This window comes from Apus apus, chromosome 4, assembly GCF_020740795.1.
Source record: "Apus apus isolate bApuApu2 chromosome 4, bApuApu2.pri.cur, whole genome shotgun sequence".
Taxonomy (NCBI): Eukaryota; Metazoa; Chordata; class Aves; order Apodiformes; family Apodidae; genus Apus; species Apus apus.
Window position 1 is genome coordinate 593,088 of NC_067285.1, and position 24,807 is coordinate 617,894.

Here is a 24,807-nt window from a genome sequence, read left to right on the forward strand (position 1 = left end):
CACCCTGAGTGACTCAGGCTGCTCCCAGGGCAGGGGCAGCCCAGGGGCAAGAGGTCACCCCATGGCAGCCCTGAGCAGCATCCCCTGGCTCCTCTGCATTGAAGCAGCTGCTTCATCTCCCTAAAATGGAGCTCTCCTTTCTAGATGACCTTTCCACTGCCATTTTCAGGAAACATAGCTGCAATTAACACTCTTACAAACTTGTTAAATTATAAATTTACGGCCTTTAGGATTCTACAGCCCCTCTCTCGCTGCAATTAGCATCGGCTGAGAAGGTTGCTTTGATTTGATGATGTGTGAGTATTTTCATGACCATCACTGCATTGCTAATGCAGGCTGGTAGCTCCTTGACAACCCTACTGACATTCTGTGTTTCATCAATGTGTTGTATCCTTAGGGTGTGTTCTGGTTTACAACAAGGAGGAAAGTGGTTAGGGCAATCTGTCTTTAGAAAATGCTACTGCCAGGACAACATTCCCTGCATCTGCCTCTGCAGATCTGCATAAAGCCCTTACAGGTCTTAGTTTCTGGGACACAGGAGGCTTATCTGGGATCTGCAGGGGCCAGCAGTGCAGACACACCCATTGTGTGTACCTGCATGTGCTGGAGACCACCTGCAGACACCCAGCAGCCGTGGTGGGCTGGGGGCACTCAGGCTGCTGGGGGCAGGGCTGACCTTGCACGGGACACACGCAGGTAGCAGGGAAACCAGGCTGGTCCTGCCACTGTGGAGCAGGTGAGAGGTGCAAGGAGCCATCCTGCTCCCTGGATTCCCAGCAAAAGTCCCTTTGATTTCAGGGGAGCACAGTGACACCCCCAACCTCTCAGCAGCAGGATTTTATGGAGGAAGCGGAGGACCATGCCACGTACCTGCAGCACCCAGACATTGCCCTCTCCAGCACAGCCACCTCTGATCCACTCCCCAGCTGGGCTGTCCCTTCTCTGCATCCCTGAGCCCCACAGACACCATGTCTCTGTGTTCTCACTAAACCAGACTAAAACCAGGAAACTGGGCATTTAAGATGGGGTAACACAGGATCTTAATAGTGCTAAACAGTGAGTCAAATATTCATTATCCTCACTGAATTATCTATCAAAAAAATCTTCAGAATTGTGACTCTTCCCAATGCATCTCAAAATCTTCACAATATATTTTTACTTACATACATAAATATATATATATATATATATATATATATAGTGGCCAGCAGATCAAGAGAGGTGATTCTGCCCCTCTGCTCTGCCCTGGTGAGACCTCACCTGGAGCTCTGCCTCCAGCTCTGGAGCCCCAGCACAAGAAGGATGTGGACCTGTTGGAGCACGTCCAGAGAAGGGCAATTAAAACGACCAGAGGGCTGAAGCACCTCTCTGACAAAGACTGTCTTGAGGGAGCTGGGGGTGTTCAGCCTGGAGAAGACTCCAGGGGACCTTATAGCAACCTTCCAGTGCCTGAAAGGGGCCTATATAAGAAGGCTGGGGAAGAGCTGTTCACAAGGGCATGTAACAACAGGACAAGGGGTAATGGTTTTAAGCTAGAAAAGGGTAGATTTAGGCTTAATATCGGGAAAAAGATCTTTAATATGAGGGTGGTGGGTCACTGGAACAGGTTGCCTAGAGAGATGGTGGAGGCCCATCCCTGGAGACATTCAAGGTCAGGCTTGATGGGGCTCTGAGCAATCTGTTCTAGTGTTAGATGTCCCTCTTGATTGCAGGGGGGTTGGAGTAGGTGACCTTTAGAGGTCCCTTCCAACCCAAGACATTCTATGATTCTATATGCATATTATAATAGCAGTGCAAGAGACATGTCATGTCCATTGTTTTTCCAGGTGTATTATGTGAAACTCTTACAAATATAGAGAATGAACTCACAAAAAGTTGTGCCTAACAGCCCTGTGAACTAGCCATAACAATTGAGTTTCATCTAGCTAATTGGAATGTATGCTTAAAATATAATTCTCCAGATAATATTTGTTTTGTTGTGCATCTTGGGTCTCTATCAGAAGTGACAGGATGGGGTCCCTGACAGGAACAAAGAAAAGGTTCCTGCTAGTTTATGCTAGAGCAAGCTCAAAAAGAAGTTTTTGTTCCTTTGCTGTTAGTATCAGCACAACAACTGCCCCTAAGCCTGGCTGCTGCAGGCCTTGCAAAGGAGAGCTCTGCCTTTACAAATGCATTTATGCACACACGTAGGCAGCGTGTGTACACAAACATACTCATTTGCAAATATAATGCATTTTTTTAAAAAAAGTTAAATTAATAATAGATTTTTCCAGCTAATTAAATCTTCAGGCTAATATTGAGTTTGGTACTTTATAAAAATCTGTGTCCTTGCTATTGACAAGAGCTCAGCAAGAGCACAGTTAGGGGGAAGAACACTTCAGACCTAATGACACCTGAACCTGCTCTGCTGGGAGTGCTTTGGAAAGGGAATGGTTAAATGGAAGATTATCTTTAAGAGCAGGCTCTTAAGTGCCCGTTCTGAACCGGGTTATGCGGGACGTGCATTCCCATTAGGATCAGGGATTTGCTGCTTTCCCCTGACAAGCCCCTGATGAGGTGCAGATGTGGGACAGTCCCTGCGGCCTCTTGTCCCGGAGGCTCCCCAGGGAACGGGCTGCACAGAAAATGCCTCCGTGGGGATTTGTTCTGAACTCCAGGCTCTGCTGGGAGCACACCTGCCATTTCCTTCCCGAGAAAGATCTGGGATGGAAGCTCCCCAGGGTTTGAGGGGGAAGCAGACACAACACAGGGTCGCTGGTGCTGGGCACAAATTACAGGATGTTTGCTCTTGGAGAAAGCTCTTTGCCCCTGCTCACAGACACCGTGTGAATGATGCTGGGCTTCAGATACCCCTCAACGAAGCAGGCATGTGGGCTCCTTGGTGGTAGTAAATGAAAGGCTTGTCCCAGGCACTGCCCTTTCTTGAAATGTCCAGGATGCACGACAGAGTTCCTGCCATACTAAAAGAGATTCTCTACTTGGCAGGAAAATGTCACCAGGTCTGCTTCAACTTGTCCTCCCGTGGGAACCAGCAGAGCAGCCACCAGCAGCCCCTGCACAAACGGGACCTCTCCACCACCCCAGAGCTTTCCCAGCCACGCCTCAAACCTGCCCTGTGCTGGAGCCATCCCGCAGCACCAGCCACGCTGCCTGGCCTGGCCCAGCACCCCATCTCAGCCCATCTGTGATTCAGACTGACGTTGTCACTTCCCTGCATTTCAGTCCCTAACAACCCCAGCAACACGAGAGCAGAAGCACCGTGCAGCGAGGCACCCTGTGCTTAATGTAAGCTGACAGTGACTAACCTGCTGGAAATCCCTTCCTCATTACCGAGCCGCATCCTGCTCCTTCCTGCGATGAATGAGGAAAGTGGCACAAGATCTACAGGGCAGCAGAAACTTGGAGCCGCTGCCTTTGTACCTTCCCAGAGCTGCTGCTTGCTCTATTGGAGGCTTCTTGATGGCTCGAATTGCCCCTACACAGTTCACTTTAAACAAGGATGTTTTGGGTCATCCTGCACAGCAAAGACCTGCCAATTAGCGTTCTAATGATGCAGCTCATTAGCCTTGTCCCTGTTCCCCTGTGAAGAAAGGCGTTCTCACCCCCTTTCAGACCGCATGGATATAACCACAGGAGGCAGCTGATAGGACGGTACAGGGAAATTCAAGCTCCAGCAGCTCATCATCTCCCCTGTGGATCATTTCTAGGGACATGTGCTGCTCACCTGAAAAACCCCAGCCCCTTCTGACAACTAAAGAACAGCAATAACAAAAGCAATTTGATTGTGGGATCAATGCATAAAGTAATTTAAAGAAAAGGAATTACCTACAAACCAAACAGGTTTGCAGGGACAGACCCAGCCCTGGTGCAGAAGGTGACCCCAGCAGGTGCTGGGGGGGATGCCCACACCCCACGGCACTGCACACCCACAGTCACTACACAGGGGTTGAAGCTGGTGTTTCTAATCACTGCCTACAGCAGGAAATACATTGTACATCCTGAATTAACAATGTGGAGGCCGCTTCTAGAAGGAATCTCTACTGCTGTGTGAAGTTACAAAAATACTGTGGTAGTGATGGGCAACCACACCTTTCCTCAGGTGCAGGTGTTTGTGGAGGCCTTCAGGGACCAGTCTCAGCTCTCCACTTTACACATGCACACACACACAAAGGGTATTGTATTTGGTAAACGTTTCTAGAGAGAAAGGGAATAATTGCTTTGCTACACTGGAAACCACAACCCAACTGTCTGCTCTGTGTTTGGGACAATATTGGGTTTCCCTCTGATGATATGCAGGGCTGGGGGCTTTGCACCTGAGCCAGAAAGCCCTTTGGCTGGATACATGAAATGTGAGGCTAATGCTGGGATGTAATTCCCAACATCCATTTAGGCTTTGACTGAATATATGCTTTGACACGTGCTGCTGAATTCCCAAAGCACGTGCGTTCAAGCACAGGCTTTTGCATCGAGTACAGATTTTCCTTAGGCAAACCTGGGCTTCAGCAAATTCTGCCTCCTTTACTTGGAACCCCCTGAGATGTCTGCATGTGCCTCAACTCTTTACAGAAAAGCAGAGGTGTACATCTTTCTAGGCATAACCTACATACACAGAAAAGCAGGAGCATTCAGGTCCAAGTTTCCAGGAAAATGTGCATTTGCTTTAGCTTAGAGCCTAATGCTCTAAGCATATTTCAAAAAGGAGACACTAATTACTGCATTTGGCAGTTAATGGCCACTGCAGCAGAAGCTACTTCTCTGTCTGGCACAAAGACAAGAAACAGCAGGTTTGTATGAAAGAAGAGTCATGCACAGTTTCCAAGTAGAATTATTTAAAAATGTTGCTTATCTTCACTAGATGTTATTTCTTTTGAATAAAACCATATTAAATAGAGTTAGAATTTTTTAAATTAAAATATTAAAATTGGGGAAAATATTACAAATTTTGGGATGCTCAAGCCCTTCTATAAATGTAAAAGCTATTAGCAAGAAAAATGTATCTTAGTTTAACTGACAATCTATTTGTTTGGGAACACATGAGTGCTGCCTCTCCCTTGGAGTCTCTGATCTCCAGAGATCACCTAAACATGCACTGAGAGATAACTCAGATAATTCTCTGAAGAGACTTCCCAAGCCTGCCTCAACCCCAGGCCCCCTGCCAGCACAGCAGCCTGTGACCCTGCAGCACCCACCACAGCCCCTTCCCCTTCTCCCACAGCACCCTGCCCTGGCTCAGCCCCCTGATGGGGGTTTCCAACATTTGCCCACCCCCCTCCTCCCCAGGAGCCTGTTGTCTTGTAGGTCAGTAATTAATGCATCATTTTAGGGCATAAACAATGCTTTTATAAAATATCGGAAACTGCCCCTTTCTCTGTGGCTCCACATGGGTTTGTCATTGCACAAACACACACAGTCGGGTTCACCCCCTCCTGCCAGCACTCGCCCTGTCTCACCTGAGACAGACTTGGGTGAGTCTTCTTGGTTTCAGTCTGCCACGCCTGTAAATCTGCCCTTCTTGTTAAAAAAGCCCCACTGTTGTCACCTGCTTCTCTCAATCACTTCCAGATTTAGAGTATTTCCCTCTTTTGACTGCATGAAGATTCTTTCTTGGGTTGCTAAACACAGAGATCTCATGGATCTTGCTGCCCCCAGAACACCAGCCCCTCAGGGACAGGCACGAAGGATTTGGACCCCTCTCTAAAAACTCACAGGGCTGAGATGTACAACTGCAAATCTGGAAGAAGAGCATGCAGCACCCAGTCTAACCCTGAGCACACTTTACCTCAGCAAGCACCAGGTAAGCCAAGTCATTTCTAAGACTCCCTGTCAGCATCCCTGTGTCTGTAGACAGCCTGTGTCTGGTTGATTTCAAAAGCCACCAAACTACCTAGAGCAGCAAACCAATACCCTGCAGCCAGACACCCTAAGATCTCAGAAATGTTCAAACTCTGATAGGCAATCCACTCAGAAAAAGTATTTGGGGGGGGGGGAAAGAAAAAAGGTGATGGGATGAAGTACAGAGGGACAATTGCTCCTTTAAAGCAGAAACAAAGTCCTGTGAGAAGCATGAGCTGAAAGAGGTACAACAAGTTACAGGTTAAGAAACAAGTACTGGGACAGCCCCAACAAAGCCTAAACTAGAAATGGTCTCCAAGCAGTGCTGGCAGTGCTGCCTGTTGGTTTGCCTGTTGACTGACTTATCCTGAGCATTACCCACAGGAGTGACCAAATTCTATTCCAGGTTGTGAATTTTGGAGATGTGCTTTCCCTCATTTTGGGAGATAGAATGGAGTCCAGCCAGCACTGGTGTCCCTGGGCACGGCAGACTCCCCCAGCTGTGGCAGCAGCAGTTTCTCACCTGCTGTCTAGCTGGGTTCTGGTTCCTCATCTAACATTCCTGTATTCTTCCATATTCCTAACAAGAGGCAACTTCAGTCCCTGCTGGGGTGCCCACTGCTGCTGTCCCCAGCGTGGTTACCAGGCAAGTAACCCATCACCAGCATCAATTAGGAAAAAAAGTGAAATTGGGAATGAAAATACTTTTCTGCATACTGTTTGTCATTTGAAAAGAGGTGAAAAATATTTCACCTAGTGCAATTAAAATACATATTTTTGAAAAGGAGCATGATTGCTTGCTGTTCACACAAATCTGACAGTGCATTTCATTACCTCCCCAGCCATTCTCTGCTAAGAGTCACCACAGATCTAAAAACATAAAGGCAGTGTTTGCAATTGTATCCTACTGAAATCCATGACCTCAATTACTGAGGTAAAATGCAGATAAATAAATAAGTTTACAGAAAGACTTGGGTAACTTCAAAGTTATCTCTGTGCTATCACCAGGAGCATTCCAACCCGAGCAAGAGAGCCTGACAGCTCCGTCCAGGAGGTTACAGTATGGATAACCAAGGGATTTCCAGGTGATCAGGCCATCCTACCTGTCAGGAGCTCTGGGTCTGCCTGCTGCTTCCCAGGGATGGGCAGGTCCTCCTCAGGTCCTCCTCTGCCTCAGGACCTTCGTACTTCTTCCCAGCCTTCCCCACAGCTCCAGGCTCGTGTGCTAGGCTGCAGTTCCCAGCTGGCAACTCACATCGTGGGATTCCTTCCAGATTTTCCTTCAGCTGTTTTTCTAGAGGATCCATTTTCCTTCCTGGCTCCTGCACCAGCCTCCTGGGCCGGGGCTCTGTGGTCCTTGTGCTCCTTTGCCTGCAGGTGATGACGCGTCCTGTTCCCTTTGCTGCCTCCCCCAGCCCAGACCCTGGGGCTCAGGGATAACGAGCTTTCCATTCGCTCTCCTCCAGGTCAAACCTTTTGTTGGGACAGTGTAAAGCCTTTGGCCATCAGTTAGGGAAGGCAAATTACAAATTATTGTGCCTGGGCCATAGTCTACTGAAAACTCAAAACCCCCCCAAAACAGTGAAAAAGTCACAGTTTGTTTCCCCAAAGGGTTCAAGCACAGCTTCTCTTTTCCCTAAAACTGGGCTTGTGGGATATTCAACTCACCATCTGACATGTCCTGTGTTACAATGAAATACTTGGGAACAAAACACTTCCTTTTCATTCACACTTGTCATTTCACGAGTTACTCCTCTGGAATTCTTCCTAAAATCTTCTTTCAAGACAGACTTTAAAACAGTATGACTAGCAAATATAAATGTGTGACATATAAACCAGGACACGGTCACTTCTATACAGAAGCAATTTGCTGCCTGCTTAGCAGGGAACCTAAAGAGATTCAGTTTACCTGAATTAGTATAGGGCTCCTTACAGAAAGCTGAGAGCTATTTCAAGCAGCAGAGCCAGGGCTTCACTGAAAGTTAACCCAAGCAGCAGAGCCAGGACTCCTGGAAGGAGCCTGTGGCTGTGGGAGAGGGTGGGGGTTTTTGGCTTTCTTCTTTGTCAGCGTAGCTCTAGCTTTTCAGCTCCTAGTCCAAGGTTTCCATGGTGCAGACACCACCTGTGCAGAAATTCCCACATGCCCTCCTCGTTCAGCATCAGTCTGAAAGTTCCATCTTCCATGGCCAGTAGCAAAATACAAGAGAGATCTGGGGTTGCTGAAATGGCAATGTCTCTTTTTCTGCCTCGGTAATTAGTGCTGTCTTCCTGCTGGGGACAGTAGAAGCAATTCTAGTTTCCTCAGTAAGCTGAAACAAGGAAAAACAGAAAACCCTAGATCAAATAAAAGCACAGCTGGGCAAAAACAGCACGTGTGAAATTTCTGTAAGGGTTGTAATTATCTGTTTGAATTGTACAACTGATAAAGGATTTGTCTGGTACTCTATTGATGTTGATGACTATCAGGGAATATTCCCCTCAATGCCATCCCCACTGTGGTGACTTCTGCCACCTCTGGAAACACCAGCAGGTTGGCATTTGATCTTCTGTTTACCTGGGACAGAAGGTGGGCCGGGCAATATCCAGGACCCTGAGGCACAGTGCTGGGAGAAACAGACAAGCATAAATGACATGTCCTCCCCAAACTATTCTGGTTTTTTAGCCTGCCAACAGGGCAAGCTAATGCAAGGGGTTTAATCCAGCTGGGAGCATGTCAGACAGCCCAGATGGGTGGGCACATGGAGCAGTGGCTTTAGAGATCTCCTTTGCTGGGTTATCAGGGGCACCCAGGAGACCCCCCCAAACACTGCTGAAGCCTGAGCAGCAAGAGGAAGGCCCTGGTGCTTCCAAGAAGAAAAGGGGAGGCCAGAGGTGATCCGAGGGCTTACCTTTTGTGTGTGGCCTGAAGGACTATGACCAAAGAATGAAAGCTAAGGAGAAAAATAAAAACAAAAATAAAAACTGAAAAGGGGAGGGAGGAGAGGAAAAAATGGAAGAGAAGAAAGAGAATAAGAGTTTACAGTGTGTTTAGCTGAGAAATAAGCTGTGGTTACAGACAGAGGGCAACAAAACTCTCAGTGGAAAGGAAATACAAAGTGTGAGGTGATCCCTGAGGGCCTGGGGCTCAGCTCAGCCAGAGCCCAGCACCCGTGGCTGATGAGGGTTGTTCCTGCCCCAGCACAGCCCAGCCCAGTCACAGTCAAGGGCTTGGGAAAAGTGGGGAGGAAAAAAATGAGCTGAATTCTGCCGATACCTCAAAAAACCCCAAACCCACACTGCTAAGGTCTGGCTTTAGCTTCAGGTGAAAGTCCAGCTCAGCCCCTGTTGCACCTGAACAAGTTATGCCATGGCAGCTTCACTAGGAATAGATGGTTTCAGATGAGGATAAAATTCAACAGTTATGGTTTGACCAGAGGAAGCTCGATGACAGTGACTGCTGTGGCTGCAGGTGAGGAGAAGGAGACTCCTCTTTCCCTCTGGGGAGGGCAGGTTGGTGCAGCTGCACTTGCAAATGCTGGAGACGGGACAAGAAAAGATCCCTGGCTCCTTCCCTGAAGCACCTGTGAGACCTCATCCCTCTGCCACCCAGCAGCTCTCCATGGCTCCCTGGCCCCCACATCCCTGCCAAGTCCTTGTGTTTTGGACTTCACAGGAGGATAACAGAAGGGAAGACTCAATCTGAGCTGAAACCTTTCCTTCTCAGAGGGACTGATGCAAATGCAGGATGGTTTTGGAGCCCTCCCGTGCTGGCTCACTGCCCTAACACACTAACTTTTTGTAGGAATGTTTTCTTAGCCAAGGTGAAATGGATATATGGGCATGTGCACACACGACAGCTCTTTCATCTGCATTACCTTACCTTTTCCTCTAACTCTTTTATTTGTCTTTTTTGGCCTTCAATTCTTTCTTCTAGCTCTTTAATTCTCTGTCAGATTTCAAATAAAAGAATATTTATTAACCAACCGAATACAGATGTACCCAGAAGATGCATTATGTTTGGAGACATAAATTGGATGTGCTGTGCTTCTAAAAAAAAAAAACCAATTTGGGTTTTAAGCTGTGGGTGAGTCCTCTGTGAACGTCACTGCAGGTGACAAATTCACGACACCAAAACGCCCTGTTTGCAGGGATTATCCAGGGCAACCCAAAATCTGGCCCCAGGGTCCAGCCTTAAGAGCTGGTGCTCACAAGTTGGTTATGTTTCCATACGTCCCACCCAGCCCCCCGTGGGTGCCCGTGCAGGGCTGCCAACCTGCTGGGCGTGCTGGATGAGCTCCATCCTCTCCCGCAGGATCTGGGCATCCCTCTCCCGCAGCTCGCTCATCATCTGCCGCTTCCACTGCTCCACCGCCGTCTTCAGCTTCTCTTTCTCCTCTTCTGAAAGAAGTTCGGAAATTTTGGCTCCAGCTTCTTGCTGCAGGGCATCATAGAGCATGGCTTCTAATTCCAGAATTTGCTAATCAAAAACAATATAAGGCTGTCAGCTTGACCTTGTCTCTGGTCAGATGAGGATTCTGCGAGGAACTGAACATCCTACCCTGGCAAGGCAACGGGGGCAGGACAGGGGTTGGGTGCTGAGCCTCCTGCATGGGACGGTGCAGAAAGCTCAGTCCAGGAGGAAAATATTCAGGCTGCTTTTATGCTGTGGGGCTCTGAGCAGCATGGGGATGGACCCCGGGCCCTGCCTGGTCTGCCTCTCAAAAAGCTTATGGGGGTCAGCTCCTCCTTTCGTGAGAAAAGGAAAAGAAGGAAAGGAGAAGGAAAGGGGAAGGAGGAGAAGGGATAAATAAAAAAATCATGTTGTGAGTTACAGGTATTTAAAAAAACACAATCTTCAGTCTCTGAGTTCACCTTACCCTGCTACTCTCTCAGCAGCAGCAAAGGCTGCAGCACCAGTTCGCTCTCCTGCCAGACAGGAAGGACTCCCTGTTGTGTGCTGACAGCATTCTGTACCAGCTACCTTCAAATGCATCGTGAAGCATTTCCAGCACTTCCCCTGGCAGAGCTGCCAGCACCAAGAGGCTTTATGCCCAAGGAAAATGTACCTGGTAGCTGGGCTCTGTTCCTGCAGTGTCAGGCTGCAGAGCCTTTCCTTCACTGCATCAGAAAATGTCTCTCAGACACAGACAAATGAACCCTCCAGGTTTCTAGAGATACAGAGCTGTGTAGGGAACTGACTGGCAATATTTCCCCAGGGTCACCAAGCCTGGTACCCTCCTAGGGCAGGTGACCTTGACAGACAATGTCTTTTGCTTCAGAGTCCAAGATGAAGGCAATTCCTCCAGGTGAGCCAAAATCAAGAGCAAATCTTTTTCAGCAAGTTTGATGTGGAGCAAGAGACAAAGCAGCAATCAATGGCACCTTTGCACACTCTGGCCAAAGCTGGTGGTGGCTTGCAGAGCCCTCCCTGTCCTCAGGGGAACACGACTGCAGTAGTGCAGCTTGAACCCCTACACAGGTTGTTTGGACATGCCATTGACGTCTGTTGTGATAATTCAGCTCAAATCAAAATCATTGTTTTCCACCTGAAGCTGCTGGTGGTGTTTTCTTTCTACAGCTTAGCAGAGCCAGGACAGAAGAATACAAGCATTTACAGCAATTTACATCATGGCAGCAGTTGCAGTTACTGAGGATAGCTGAAAGACAGCAAGCATGGTATCTCCAGGGAAGAGCAGACCAGATCTCAGAAGCAGATTCTGCTTTCACTTTTAAAAATGATGCCAACATCCTTGCTAGCAGTGACTGTCTCAGCAAAATACAGAATTATTTGAAAGATGGATTTCTGCTGGGCCCCAAATCTCAGTCACACAACCCTTATCCCTCTCTGATGATCCTGACTGGTGCAGAAAGAGGAGCGTGGGGACATTCACAGTCTCCAGAGCAGCAGCGGCAGCGTCAGGAGTGTCTGTGTGAGCAAAGTGCCTCTCAGAGCAAAATCCCCCACCAGCAGCAAAGGGAGTGAAAACCAGGCAAAAGCTTAGTGGTTACAGCTGGTAATCCTGTTGGCTGGAGGTAGCAGGGAGAGATTAGCAGCTCCTCATCTCAAGGGGCACAAAGAAAACATGGAAGTGAAGCAGATTATATGAATCAAAAGAGCTGTTGCCACTCAAAATTCTGGGCAGAAGAAAGCTTTCCTGCTGTTTGCAGGATGTGGGTGCCTGGGAGTAAAGCCCGTGGCTCTGCCTGGGACACTGGGGTGAGTGTGGGACAAAGCAAATAGCCCTCAGCTACTTCTGCACAGGCTGCAGTACGTTCATCGTGCTCCTTCCATCTCCACGGGCAGAAGGGCCAAGGAACTAGTTGTTGCTGGACCCTCTGGTAAACCTGGCATCCCAGAACTGGAGATCCGTCTCCTGGATGGACAGTGAGTGGCTGGCAGTGAGAAGCAGGAGGGATGCCCTAATCCACAGCCTCACTGTGCCCTGCAGCTCTCCTGCAGGCACCAAGACCTCACCAGGAGCTGCAGGCAATGCCATCCAATTTTCCCCACTCTGCTGCTGTTGGAAGTTTCTGCATATTCAGATTGATGGGTCTGCTTCAGAGCCCACCCAAGACATGGGGGATCCACCTCTCTCAGGGCTGTTCTTTGAAGACAAATCCTACAGGCTCAACATCTGGCTGCACCAAACTGCTTCTCAGAACAGCTCAAGGCTGCTGGAGATGATCTGGCCCTAGGGCTGAGCCTGCAGGTAAGGGGGCTGTACTTTCCAGGGCTTCCACTATGCACAGCCACTGGTTCCAGATACAGCTCCGCTGTTGGCAAAATCACTCTTAAAATCATCCTTGCAGGACAGAAAGCGTACTGAGTAAAAGCTCCCCCCGGTGGTGTGAGATACAAATGGATAACTGGTATCCAGAAAAAGGGGCTTAAATACTCCTTGCTTCCCAGAAACTGTGACTATGCTCAAGATTTAAACTGAAGGAATGAGATAAATCAATAAGAAAATCTATGCATTTGTCTTTCATGAGCATATATTGAGCTTTTCTCTAGCTGAAGGATACAAGACAGCTGGTGACTGCAGAGGTGGTTGAAACGGTGTGGGAACAGCCAGTGATGAACCTGACCTAAAACCAGTTTCTTTTCAAATTTACAGACTCACATCATATCTCCAGCTATTTTGGTCATAGAGGCTGTAATCAGAGATCTAAGGACACATCTCTCAAAATCTCTGTTTTGGAAGGAAAAGAGTAATGACTGAAAATACCATTTTCTTGTCAGTTATTTATCAAAACCTCCACTAAATTACAATTTGTATGTAATAAATCAGTATCAAGGTCCTAATCCAGCAAGGACCACTCCAACACAAGGAACCCTGCCCATAGGGAACCCCCTGTCAGCTCGGGGTACAGAGGATTTGTGTCACACTCAGCCCATGTGCTCCTGGGGTGGCTGGGTGGGCAGTGCCCTGCAAAGCAGAGTGCCTGCAGCACAGACCACGCCTGTCACACCAGGGAAGGTGCTCAGGGTGTTGCAATTCAGCCAAGACTGATGTTCCTCACCTTGTGAGCTTTGTCCAGGGACTGTTTCCTGAAGTCCAGCTCATCGTCCAGGTACCCCTTCTGCTTGCTGAACAGCTCCTGGGGGCCAAGGGAGAGGGGGTCAGTGCCTCGGCCCCTGCCCCTCGGCTGTCCCCATGGGTCCTGCCCCTTGGCTCTCCCTACCTTTTCGTTCTCCAGGTCCAGCATCTTCTGCTGCAGTGCAGCCTCGGTCACCTCGATCTGCTGTAGCCACTGTGCAGACAAGCAGAGCTGTGTGTCAGCCCCCCTCGGGGGGCAGCTGTCACCCAGACCTGAGGGTGGCACAAGCCGCAAGCCCTCGGTGACAGTCACTGCACTAACTACATCAGTACATCTTTCCCTCCCTAGGTATTGCTGATGGCTCAAGGCATTCTTTCCAAGCCCAGCCATCTACCTTCTAACACCATTTTGTAAATAAAACATTTTAAAACAAGCAATGTAGAATCACAGAATCATCCTGGTTGGAAGGAACCTTGAAGGTCATCAAGTCCAACCATAAGCTAACTCCCCCTACCATAACCTAATTTACCCATTCAGTGCTTAAATCATGTCCCTAAACACTGTATCTACATTCCTTTTGAACACTTCCAGGCATGGTGACTCCACCACCTCCCCGGGCAGCCCCTTCCATGTCCAAATGTCTATTGGTATTGCCTCAGTGTCACCTTTATCTGCCAATAACTAGTTTAAGTGTAATTCCACAGAAAGAACCATGGAGCTATTATGAGATGCTCAGAGGCTTTTGTGATGTGTTTACTGACAAGTGATACAGTTGTTCTTACCTTTTCAGCCAAGGTGAGAACTGTCCTTGCTTGTATGACAACTACTTGCTCTTCATTGGTCAGATTCTGCACCAAAAGCAGAATAGAATTACAACAAATCCCAGTGTCTTGTTATTAATCCACTACTTGGGCCTCTGCTGTATTAAATAAATATGAAATTAAATATGTTCAAGGAACAATAAACTAAGGCAAAGAAAATTAGTATTGTAATGAAATATTGTTGTAGAAACAACTGTAAATATTCACGCTGAATTCTTATACGTATAGTTAATTCTTCTAAAAAAAAGGTGACACTGGATTTATTTTTACCCTTCAGGGAATAAACACACAGTTACACAAGACAAGATGAAGCTCAGCACAATGTGCCTCTGAGAAAAGAGGTGCAGTCTTAAGTCCTTCAGCCCATGATAAGCCCAGCAGGTTCATACACAAGCCTTGTTTTGCACAGCCAAGTCAACGTTAGTTTAGATGCTAGTTATTCAATCCATGTTTTGGTGCTTTAAAAAAACCAAGAAAGTTAAAGATGTGAAAAAAACCAAACCAAAACAAGAGATAACAATGGCCTATCTTAAAGCTAGCTGCAAACTCCCCCTTGTGTCGCCTCTGGAAGTAACACTCTATGCAATAGGAAAAAAATAAATCAGGAGAAAATAACACTGTAGACAGAGGTCATTGATACAAGTAAAGAAGCCAAGAGGAAGAGAACATAAATTTGAGAAAAGCTGTCAGTTTTTTAGTTCCTGTTCGTCTCCAGATTGTCTGCTTGTCACACTGTCCAAATCACTCTGCAGGGACTCACCCAGGCTGCCCAGTGCCAGGGCAGACACCATGAGCACAGCAGCAGAGCAGCGGGTACTGTCTCTCTGCACACGAGCAGGGTCAGGCTCAGCTCGCTGGTGGTTGAGCTTCTATGTATCTCTTTTTGGTCTTTGCAAGCACAAGATTCTAGGATTCTTTGTATTTCTGCCAGTGTGAATATCATTAACTGCAGCAGTGGGGAAGACTATTAATTGCATCAATGTGTTTCAGCTCCTCTGCTAACTCCTTGGCTTGGTTTTGTGAGGCAAAGCCTGTAGGGATCAGAGCTTGGGGGTGGTGGAGGTATCATCACCCATCTTGTCCAACTGGAGAGCTGGATGAGAGGCTCTCCCAGGCTGCCCCGTGGCCCTGGGGTTGGTGTTTTTGCTGGTATCTAAACTGCACAGAGGCACAGGGAGAGCTGAGGCAGCGCTGGGGAGGAGTTGGGAGGCTGGTGGGGACCTTTCTGCAAAGCCCATGCCTGGGGAGGGCTCCCAGGGAGCCCCTCAGAGGGGCCCAGGGCTCTGTAAGACCCTCTGCTCTCTTCTGCCCCTCCCGGCCCTGGGGGCTTTGCTGGTGCTTGGGAGCAGGGGAAAAACACACAAGGTCATTGGTACCTTCTGTCTATGTAACTGTAGGTACAATGTGTCACTGGCATTTGCTAAAAGAGAAACACTTGCAGTTTTCTCAGCTTTTGTTTCTTCTTTTCACTGCTGCTGTTGTAACTTTCTGTTTAACATCCCCGTTACCACGGAAGGTTTATGGGTTATCAGACAAAGCTAAATCACTGCAGCTGCTCAACTGCAAAAGCGAAGCGAAGGCAGAGTAAGCAAATAAAGAATCCATGTGTGCACACTCCCCAGGAAAAAAACCCAAACAAACAGCAACAAAAACCAAACCATGCCGAGGTTTTGAAATATTTTGCAAATCATTGAAAAAATAAAAGCAAAGCAGTGACCCCAGGACCTGGCACCGCTCAGGAGGCTCTGAACAAGGTCTTCCAAAGCCAGGACACACTTAGCTGGTAGCCCAGCACTTGGAGCACAGGCTGTGCAGCAGCAACCAAGGAGGCATTACTAGCTGAAGACGAGGACACGGGTACCAAAGCATGCACAATTTATTAAAGGAACATACACTTACGGCGTTATCCCCTAAAATGTCCAACTTTTTCATCAGCTCTGCTACTACTATGTCCTAACAAGAGAGAAATGGAAAACCAGGAGTCAGAACAGAGCGCCTGAGGTTATTCAGGGGCAGGAAAGCAGGAAACGAGCATCCCTTACTGTTACACCTTCTGCCTCACAGTAGACTTGCAGAGGGCTTTTCCCCTCTGTGAAAGGGCCGTGGTGGAAGTTGATGGCAGGCGACCGGCGCTCCCGCTCCTGAAAGGACAACAACGGCTTGGTTACCCACCAGGACATGTCACAAAAGGCAGCTGCACCAAGAACTTGATAACTGTGGTTTGAAAAGGCTGGCTCTGGCTGAGCACGTGGCAAAGCAGCGTGTTATCGTGGAGCAGCTTCGTTTTGGGTGCACAAACCCACCCTCCTGCCCCCTGTGGCTGTTGGCATTGACAGCCAGGAGCAGGATCTCCACCCCTCTCTGAAGCAGCCTAGATGTGCACCTGAACACTGCCAGCATCTTCCCACCATCCTTCTTCATGGGGCACCACCGTGACCACTTACCTGGAGTTTTGACTACATAATATATTTGAACAGAACTGTACACTTCCACCTCACATAATACACACAGCATTTACAATTTTCTTGTAAGTGGCAGCTTTGTTAATGTCTCTTTGGGGAATTTGTAAAACAGTTTCCAAGAGATTATAGATTCTGTTTATACAGGTAATGACAAAGAAAAGAGAAGGCCCAGTGGGTTGAACACAGTGGTCTAGGCCACGTGGTTCCTCCTCTGCAGGTCCAGCAAGAGCTGAAACACAGCCATGATTTTTTGCAATGAAAAAAATTCCCTTTTTCTTTCCCACAAACACTCTGCTCTGGTTTTCTCTCTGCATTTTCAGAACAGATGGGGTGCAGTAAAATGTGTATCTACATCATGAGCTAATCTTCTGGATCTTAAAATGCCTCCAGCACACGACTGCCAGCACATCCTATCCAGAACAGCAGCACTGATCCCTGTGTGCTTGCTTGGGGTTTTTTTCCTCCTGTATCAGCAGTTTGTACCAAACCCTTTGGTCTCGTTCAGTGCAATGAGGGACTTGACAGAGACCACGGGTCAGTTCCCATCGTGGTGGTGCCCCCAGGTTTGGCTCACACAGCCCAGGGCAGGCAGGACCCTGCCTGCAACATCTGCTCACTTCAAGCTCCAAGATCCTGAACTCCAGGAGCTCGTTTTGATCCTTGGCATCTTGGACATCATGTTTTAAGCGAGCTTCCTCGGCTTCCATTTGTTTTATCTGCAAAATACAGAAGCAACACGTTAGCCCTGTCTGCAGAGCGTCCCTTGAGATCTGCTGTGCTGACAGCACAGCTGGGGAAGTGCTGGGGTGGGAGCAAGGGCCGAGGGACCCTGCCCACCCCCTGGGGTCAGCACCAGCGGGGACAGCAGCACCCACGCTGGAGGAACTCGGGGTTCTTCCCCACACAACCTCACAGCTGGGACATCTTGTGGGGCAGAAGGGAATGCCAGAAAACCCCAGAAAACCACTTCTTCTGGCAGGTTTATAAGGATTTGTTATTATAGCCGGATTGTTTCCAGTCAAGCTGTGTGATACAGATTACAACACTGCACCTTCTGCATTCCTTAATCTACAAATGTTGTTAGAATAACACAAGTAGAAACATTGAACACCTTTTCTACCAGTTCTTGATTTCTTCTATACAATGCTTGCTTCTCCTCAATCCACTTCATGTCCTTGAAAGAGAAATGACCAACATTGTAGGTGAAGCTGCCAACGCTCAGCACAAACACACTAGCAAGTATTTCACTACATCACACATCTAGAGAAGAGGGACAGAATAATATTGCACATGAAACTGTAATTCCATTATTTCCTATGATATGAAAGCTCACCCTTTGCATCTCATTTCAATGGTCTGTAGTAGACAAATGGAACAGAAACACATGGTTAAAAAGCCATTTTCAAATAAAAGACTGGTTTGCATTAAAAGGGATATTCCTAGCTAGGGTGCTGCTATTATATTTAAATTATACTGAATACAAATTGCATATTTCTGTATACTAAGCAAAATGAACCTTACATTGAAGCTGATTTCTTAGTTTGATGGATATGTAAAAGCCACAAACCCCAGAACAGTATATATCAGAAAGGTTAACAATAATAAGAGGTTAAGATGGAAATGTAAAGATCCAATTATTTAATATTATTTTAAAGTTCTCAAAAATAATTTTGTGTGTTTGGGTTGTTTCGTGGTGGTTTTGTTTGGTTTTTGTTTGGTTGTTTTGTTTTGTTTTTTTCGCTGTGGTTGGTTTTTTGTCTTTTTTTTGGTTGGTTTGGGTTGGGGTTTTTTGTTTGTTTGGTTGGTTTTGTTTGGGTTTTTTTGTGTTGCTGGGTTTTTTTTGGCTGGAACAGTAAGACACAAGCTAGAAACAGCCTGGGAACGTTTCTTGTATTTCCTTCTGGGGATGGATATTTGCAGCCTGCAATACTTCATTCCCCAGGCTATCCCAAGGCCAGGGGAAGGCCTGTTTCCTGATCCCACTGGATGCTGGCCTGTAAGGTGGTTCTAAACTCTGCACTCTTCCAGTTCCAGGTGCATTTTCCTCCTGATGTTTTCCTGTGGTGCTGCCCAGGTTCTGGGCTGAGCAGGACTGACCTGTTCCCAGCCATAGGAGCAGGGTGCTTCCTGGTGCAGTGGAGGTGCTTCACAGAATCATTAAGGCTGGAAGGGACCTTAAAGATCATCCAGTTCCAACCCCACTGCCATGAGCAGGGAACCCAACCACTAGACCAGGTTGCACAAAACCTCATCCAACGTGGCCTTAAAAACCTCCAGGGATGGGGCATCAACAACTTCCCTGGGCAACCCTTTCCAGTTCCTCACCACCCTTAGAGTGAAGAATTTCTTCCTAATATCTGACCTAAATCTCCCCTCTCTCAGTTTAAAACCATCACCCCTTGTCCTATCACTCTCTTCTCTGATGAAAAGCCCCTCCCCAGCTTTCCTGGAGCCCCTTCAGGCACTGGAAGATGCTCTAAGGTCTCCCTGGAGCCTTCTCTTCTCCAGGCTGAACACCCCGACTCTGCCAGCCTGCCTTCCTAGCAGAGCTGCTCCAGGCCTTTGCTTGCCCTGAGCTGCCAGGGTGCTTCCCATTTTGGAGGTGTGGATGTGGGCACTGGCTGCTCCTGCACCCCCAGAGAGACCGCAGGGCTGTGCTGAGCAGGTGGAGCGCCCAGCTCTGTGGGCAGGGGAGCAGTGACTCCTGCTACCCAAGCTCCTTCCTGCCTGGGGAACACCCGGGAAGGATTTCCCAACACTGGCTAGGGTAGAACATCTCTGAATGGCAAACATCTGGGCCTCAGCACTGCAGAACCAAGGGGTCCATCCAGCAGCCAGGGGTGCAGTGAGGCCCAGGGGCTGTCTCACCCACTGAAAGCTGCAGCAGGGCTGGCTCTGCTGAGCCAAACCTCAAGGTCAGACCAAGGTGACAGGTCCCCGAACCAGTCACGTACCAGCAGACACCTTGCAGTGAATTCAGATGTTAAAATTACTCAAGTGTAAGTCTTAACATATCAAAGCAAAAATAAGACACGTTAATAACGCCTGACAAGAGGAAAAAGGCAGAGCTCAGCAGAGGTTTGGTTGAAGGTGACTGTGCTTCGTGTGAATCACTTAGACTAAATTTCCTAGAGTGCAGTTTCATAGATTATTCAATTGTGTTTCAAATTAATCCTTTTTCAAAGAATGACTGAGATGATTTGACAAGCTATTGCATGAGCAGGCTGCATGGGGAGCTACTCAAACTGCTTAACTAATATACAAATTTACTAGGAATTCAAAGGAAGCATTCACAGCAAAGTTTTCACAGGAGCAGAAACACTTGGGTTTTGCTGAAAATACACAACCTGGGCTGTGCACCTCCTCCTTTCCTTGAAACAACTAATCACTTTCTAATTTAACTTCTGCTTTTCTCCTTTTAAGAAAGTAAAATCTTGTGGAACTACAAGGAAAGCTGCTGGCAAGGAAAGGCTACTTTTGCATTCACTAAGTAAACATTTTGTTACAAAATAAATCTTATTCCTTTATCTTACCTCCCCCCAGTTTTCTCCTAGGTAGCAAAAACACTGGTAGTCTCTGAGATTTTTAAACCAGGCTTCTTGCCAAACACAATTGTTCCCTGTCCTTACCATAATACTTTCTCAGTATTTATGTACATCTTCCAATTGGTAAGGGAACCGACCTCTTATTCACCGATTTAATTTTCAGGACAAATAAAACAACAGCAAGTGGGGAATTCAGGCTGACATCAGCGAAGATCCACAGGGCTTTAATGGGAGCTGATTTCAGGACTGATGGGGACTTGGGGCTTTGGGGCTGGTGTTTGAGATACTACCACCTGCAAATGTGAAGACTGGGGGTTTCAAAAGCCCTTGGGTGCCTTGAAACCAATTAGACAACATGTATTAATGGCTCTCTTTGGAACTGATGGGCAGGTTTATTGAAATGGTCCTGGCAGGTTACACTGGAGTCTCCTAACTGAGGGTGCCAGGGTGGCAGGGGGCTGTGCAGGTCAGGACACAACAGCCTGCATGGACAGGGCTGGCATGTCTGGTTTGTACAGACTGAAACAGCCATGGAAATGTGGCAGCAGGATTGTTCCTCTCCTTACACAAACACTCTCCAGCACTGGCAGCATGATAGGGTGACATGAGCAGGCAGTCCCCAGAGCCCCCAGCACCAGGGCTGGAGAAGGGGCTGGGGCTGGGCTGCCTGCATTACCTGCCCCTGCTGTGCAAGAGCCTTCTCCAGGTCTTCTATCTGGGCCTGAGAGCGGTGTATTTCTGCTTGGAGCTGCTCACGTGTCTGTAGGAAACCAGAGAAAAAGAAAAAAGCAATAAACCCAACTTCCTCTAAAAGACAAAAGCTAACACAGCTATGGAAAATACTTCAAATGTCAAATCCCTTTAACAAATACTCTTAAAAGTTATTTAGCATAATAAATTTGCAACTGAGCACATGAGTCATTAATCATCAAAAGGGGATCTGTAAGGTAGGATAATAATTTTGAGACTTAGGTCAAGATTAACATAAACAGCATCCCCTCAGGTAGACAGGACAGCAAACTATAAATGGCTTCTTGCAGCTGGTGATGAAGGGCTGCAGTGAGCAGCCTTGCCTGCTCTGGAACGGGGTGTTCATAAAAGCCAGTGTAACACAGAGGTTCATTTCCCCATGACAACAACTGAAAATGACAATGCCACATCTCTGGGCATGACTGATTCCTTCGCATTTTTGATGAGTGAAAATAACTGTCCTAGATTTTTACAGAGAAAGAACTTAATTTTATGGATTTCCCATAAAAATTCTCTCTGAATTTCTCTCAAACTGATCAGAGGTGAGAAGATTAAACCACCTTAAGGGTGGTTCCCAGGACAGGCTGGCTGGGCTCCGAGACCCCAGCGCCCACCCTGGCGTGCTGGAGGGGCTGGCCAACCCCCACCTTGGCTTGGAAACAACCCGCTCCCCCCCATGACAATCCTTTATTTTCAGGTAATATAAGCCATTTAGACCTTAACTTCTCGCTCTGCATCCAATGTTCCTCCGACCTGTTCCTGCAACAGGGCGTACGCTCGCTGCAGGGCCTGGTACTCCATCGTCAGCTGCCGGAACCGCAGCTCCGTCTCTTCCTTGGCCATGCCCTGGGGATTAACACGAAGAGGCATTGCTTACATATATATGTATTTTTTTCTGCAATACAAGTAAAAAAAAATAAATATTGTAAGAGCGGATTATGGATGATGTTGCTTTGCCTAAAAAAATGCCCAAATGGTCACTTTCAAAACGCGATTTGGGAAGCGCGGTGCTAAGGATCCTGTTTGTGTGCCCTCACACTGCTTCTCTGTCATCCCTTCAGCATCTCTTGCACACACTTACTTGAAGAAAATGCAATATAGAATTTATAATGCCCCCCACCTTGGAAGGATAAAAACTTGCCATCCATGTAACATACTAAAGATTGAATTGCCCTTTCTTAGGGTAACAGGCAAAGGCACCACATCTGAAGGTGAAAATACAACTTCCTTGAAACAACAAAAGGTTTCCAATCTGGGGAAGAAGACAAGCCTGACAGCCTCCCTCAATTATTAAAAAAACTGATCTAGTGTTAATACTTGTAGCAATGGTGACAAAAACATGAAAAGAGCCCTTGATCTCCCTCCCTCTCCTTACAAAATCCAGCACTAAATGCTTTCATGTCAGGTTGGCTGGAATATTTCATTCCACATGAAATGAAATTACCCTGCTGGCTGCATGCACCGACTCCACGTTCTCTGAACAGGGGGGAAAATGTCAATACAGGGATGAAAAATAAATAGGCTCATACATATAAAACCAGACCCTGATTCCCTGCAGTGCAGCACACAACTGGTAACCAGTCACAGATCTTTTATGATGAGACAAGAGTTCTTTAGGTTACCTTTAAATGGCTCTAATTACAGCCCATGACACAGCTGAAATGGCAGATGAAAACCTGCAGCCAGCTGACCATAACAAGCCTGCCAGTCACTGCTAGCAAAAGACTCTTGTTAAACCCAGAAACATACAGTGGCCCAGTGATCTGACACATGCTCGGGAATGCATCCGTAGGGAAGCTCTGCCAAATGCCAGGAATCATCACTTGTGTTTGCATTAGCAGCTACCTCTGTGTGCTCTGCGCTCAGCGCCTGCAGAAAAGGCACCAGCCCCACATCCCAGCGAGGAGGCAGTCTTTCCTCTGGGGACTGGGGCTTTGTGGGACTGCTTCTCCCTCCAGAAACACAAACCTTGTGGCTTAAGGCTCTGCTCTGTGCCCAGGTCAGAGTGATGAACAGAAGGACCTGACCCAAACTACACGTGCACAAACCTGCAGCAAACCTCATTGAGAGCAGGTCATCCCAGGGTTCTCCAACTTCTCAGTCTTTTTCGACCTCTAACCTTTAAGCCCATTATAAGTCCAATACTCTTAGGTTATAACATTTTCAGATTGGCTGGAAGTTGTGAAATTACTGAAGAGTTGAGATCCAGAGATATTAACCAGCATGCACAGTATTACATTTCACATACATTTAAAAATTTCTGGTCAGAGGTGACAGAGGAATGATGTGACAGACCAGCAATGTCATTAAAAATCAGTAGTGATGTTTCAAAATACAAGAACAGATATTTTTGACAAATACCTCTTCCAAGTCATCTTCAGGAGTGCAAGGAGTTTGGTCCGTCCGGTCAGTTTGGTACGAGACAGAGGAGCCATCAGACTCCAAGGACCCTTCTTCATCGTAGCCAAAAAACGTCTCCACCACCGGCTTCTGGCAGAGAGAAGGTGTCAGTGGGCACAGCCCTGCGTGGCCACCACAGTGGAGACAGCGGGACCAGGGACACCTGGCTCCACCCTGTGCCTTCAGGGGGTCTGAACACGTGCATCTTTGGAGCAACCTCAACTCCAGACTTGGTAATTCTCACTTGGGTGCTTTTTGAAAAGCTGGCCCAGTTCTTTAGGGTCTACACATCTGAAGTTTTTTCACCCCACGACAGAGCTCTAACAACAGCCAAAATTATTCAGACCACTGACCTGCCCCATTTGTTCATAGGGAGCACAGAGCCCAACCTCAAGGTCCCTGCCTTTTTTTGATGTATTCTCCTCCCAGTGTCTAGCTCAGGCAGAGCATTTGTTACTCTTTGTGCATTGAAATGTCTCTGTTAATCCATCACCACCATGTCCCTCCTGTCACTACTGCAACTGTCACTTGAAAAGTTACATTTCCAAGAAATGTTCTACTTAAAAAGTTGAAAGTTAATCATAGAATCATCATAGAATGGTTTGGATTGGAAGGGATCTTAAAGATCATCAAGTTCAACCCCCCTGCATGGGCAGGGACACCTCCCACCAGCCCAGGCTGCTCCAAGCCCCATCCAACCTGCCCTTCAACACTGCCAGGGATGGGGCAGCCACAGCTTCCCTGGGCAACCTGGGACAGTCACTCACCCCCCTCACAGCAAAGAATTTCTTCCTCATGTCTCACATAAATCTCCCCTCTTCCAGTTTTGATACATGAAATCACCACAGCAATGTTTTAGATTGAAGAAATCCAGCTGCCTACTCCAAGCTACTTTCTGTTTATAACAATGAGGCACTGGTGGCAAAGAAAGATTTACTGTTAAATGCTTGAAAGGCAAAGGTGACATTTCAAACATAATTCTAAAGAAATGTTTAATTGTTGATTTACAAAAATATTTCTAAATGTAGGCTTTTTGTTTTAATTTGCAGTGGATAACTTTGGAAGGAGACTAAAACATAGCTCAGTTTGCAAGGCCTGGTTGCCACTTGCAGAATGACAGGAGTTCAGGACTTGTCTCACCTCAACTGCAATTTGTTAATTATAGATGTATTAGCTCCAACACCACCTTAATTCTTCGAGTGTAGCAGGCAGCTTGCTCCAGGTCCCTGCCACCTATACCTTACACCATCGTTACAGGGTTAATATTTACATTAACATCCTGCCAAGTCTGCATTAACATTTTCTTTTTCCCTGAGCTCCAACCCTTGCTTCTTGTAACCAGCAATTTTTGCATGTTACTAAACTCCACGCTGAATTATTTACAACCTGCACGTGTTTCCCGGCAGTGCCATGAAAAGATCATTTGGAGACGTCTTAATTCATGAGATTTGTCTCATCTGAAGACCATCCTGTACCACT

General features: G+C 47.3%; 1 protein-coding gene across 29 annotated transcripts in view; it reads right to left on the bottom strand.

The window, feature by feature from the left end:
- Positions 1–24,807, bottom strand: part of JAKMIP3 (Janus kinase and microtubule interacting protein 3) — a 79,838-nt gene that overhangs the window by 8,236 nt on the left and 46,795 nt on the right. For 7 of the 29 annotated variants that reach the window (XM_051617564.1, XM_051617584.1, XM_051617582.1 and 4 more), the window contains 14 exons: positions 23,290–23,418; positions 21,646–21,774; positions 20,855–20,938; positions 17,745–17,807; positions 17,251–17,349; positions 16,214–16,312; positions 16,065–16,124; positions 14,133–14,198; positions 13,495–13,563; positions 13,333–13,410; positions 10,085–10,288; positions 9,692–9,757; positions 8,721–8,762; positions 6,936–8,141 (listed from right to left, as the gene is read on the bottom strand). In XM_051617564.1, the coding sequence (XP_051473524.1) occupies positions 7,992–8,141; positions 8,721–8,762; positions 9,692–9,757; positions 10,085–10,288; positions 13,333–13,410; positions 13,495–13,563; positions 14,133–14,198; positions 16,065–16,124; positions 16,214–16,312; positions 17,251–17,349; positions 17,745–17,807; positions 20,855–20,938; positions 21,646–21,774; positions 23,290–23,418 (1,338 nt within the window). In that variant the 3' untranslated portion in view covers positions 6,936–7,991. Of the gene's footprint in view, positions 1–6,935; positions 8,142–8,720; positions 8,794–9,691; positions 9,758–10,084; positions 10,289–13,332; positions 13,411–13,494; positions 13,564–14,132; positions 14,199–16,064; positions 16,125–16,213; positions 16,313–17,250; positions 17,350–17,744; positions 17,808–20,854; positions 20,939–21,645; positions 21,775–23,289; positions 23,419–24,807 lie in introns of those variants that run through there. The other 22 variants (XM_051617589.1, XM_051617587.1, XM_051617576.1 and 19 more) reach the window with 15 other exon arrangements.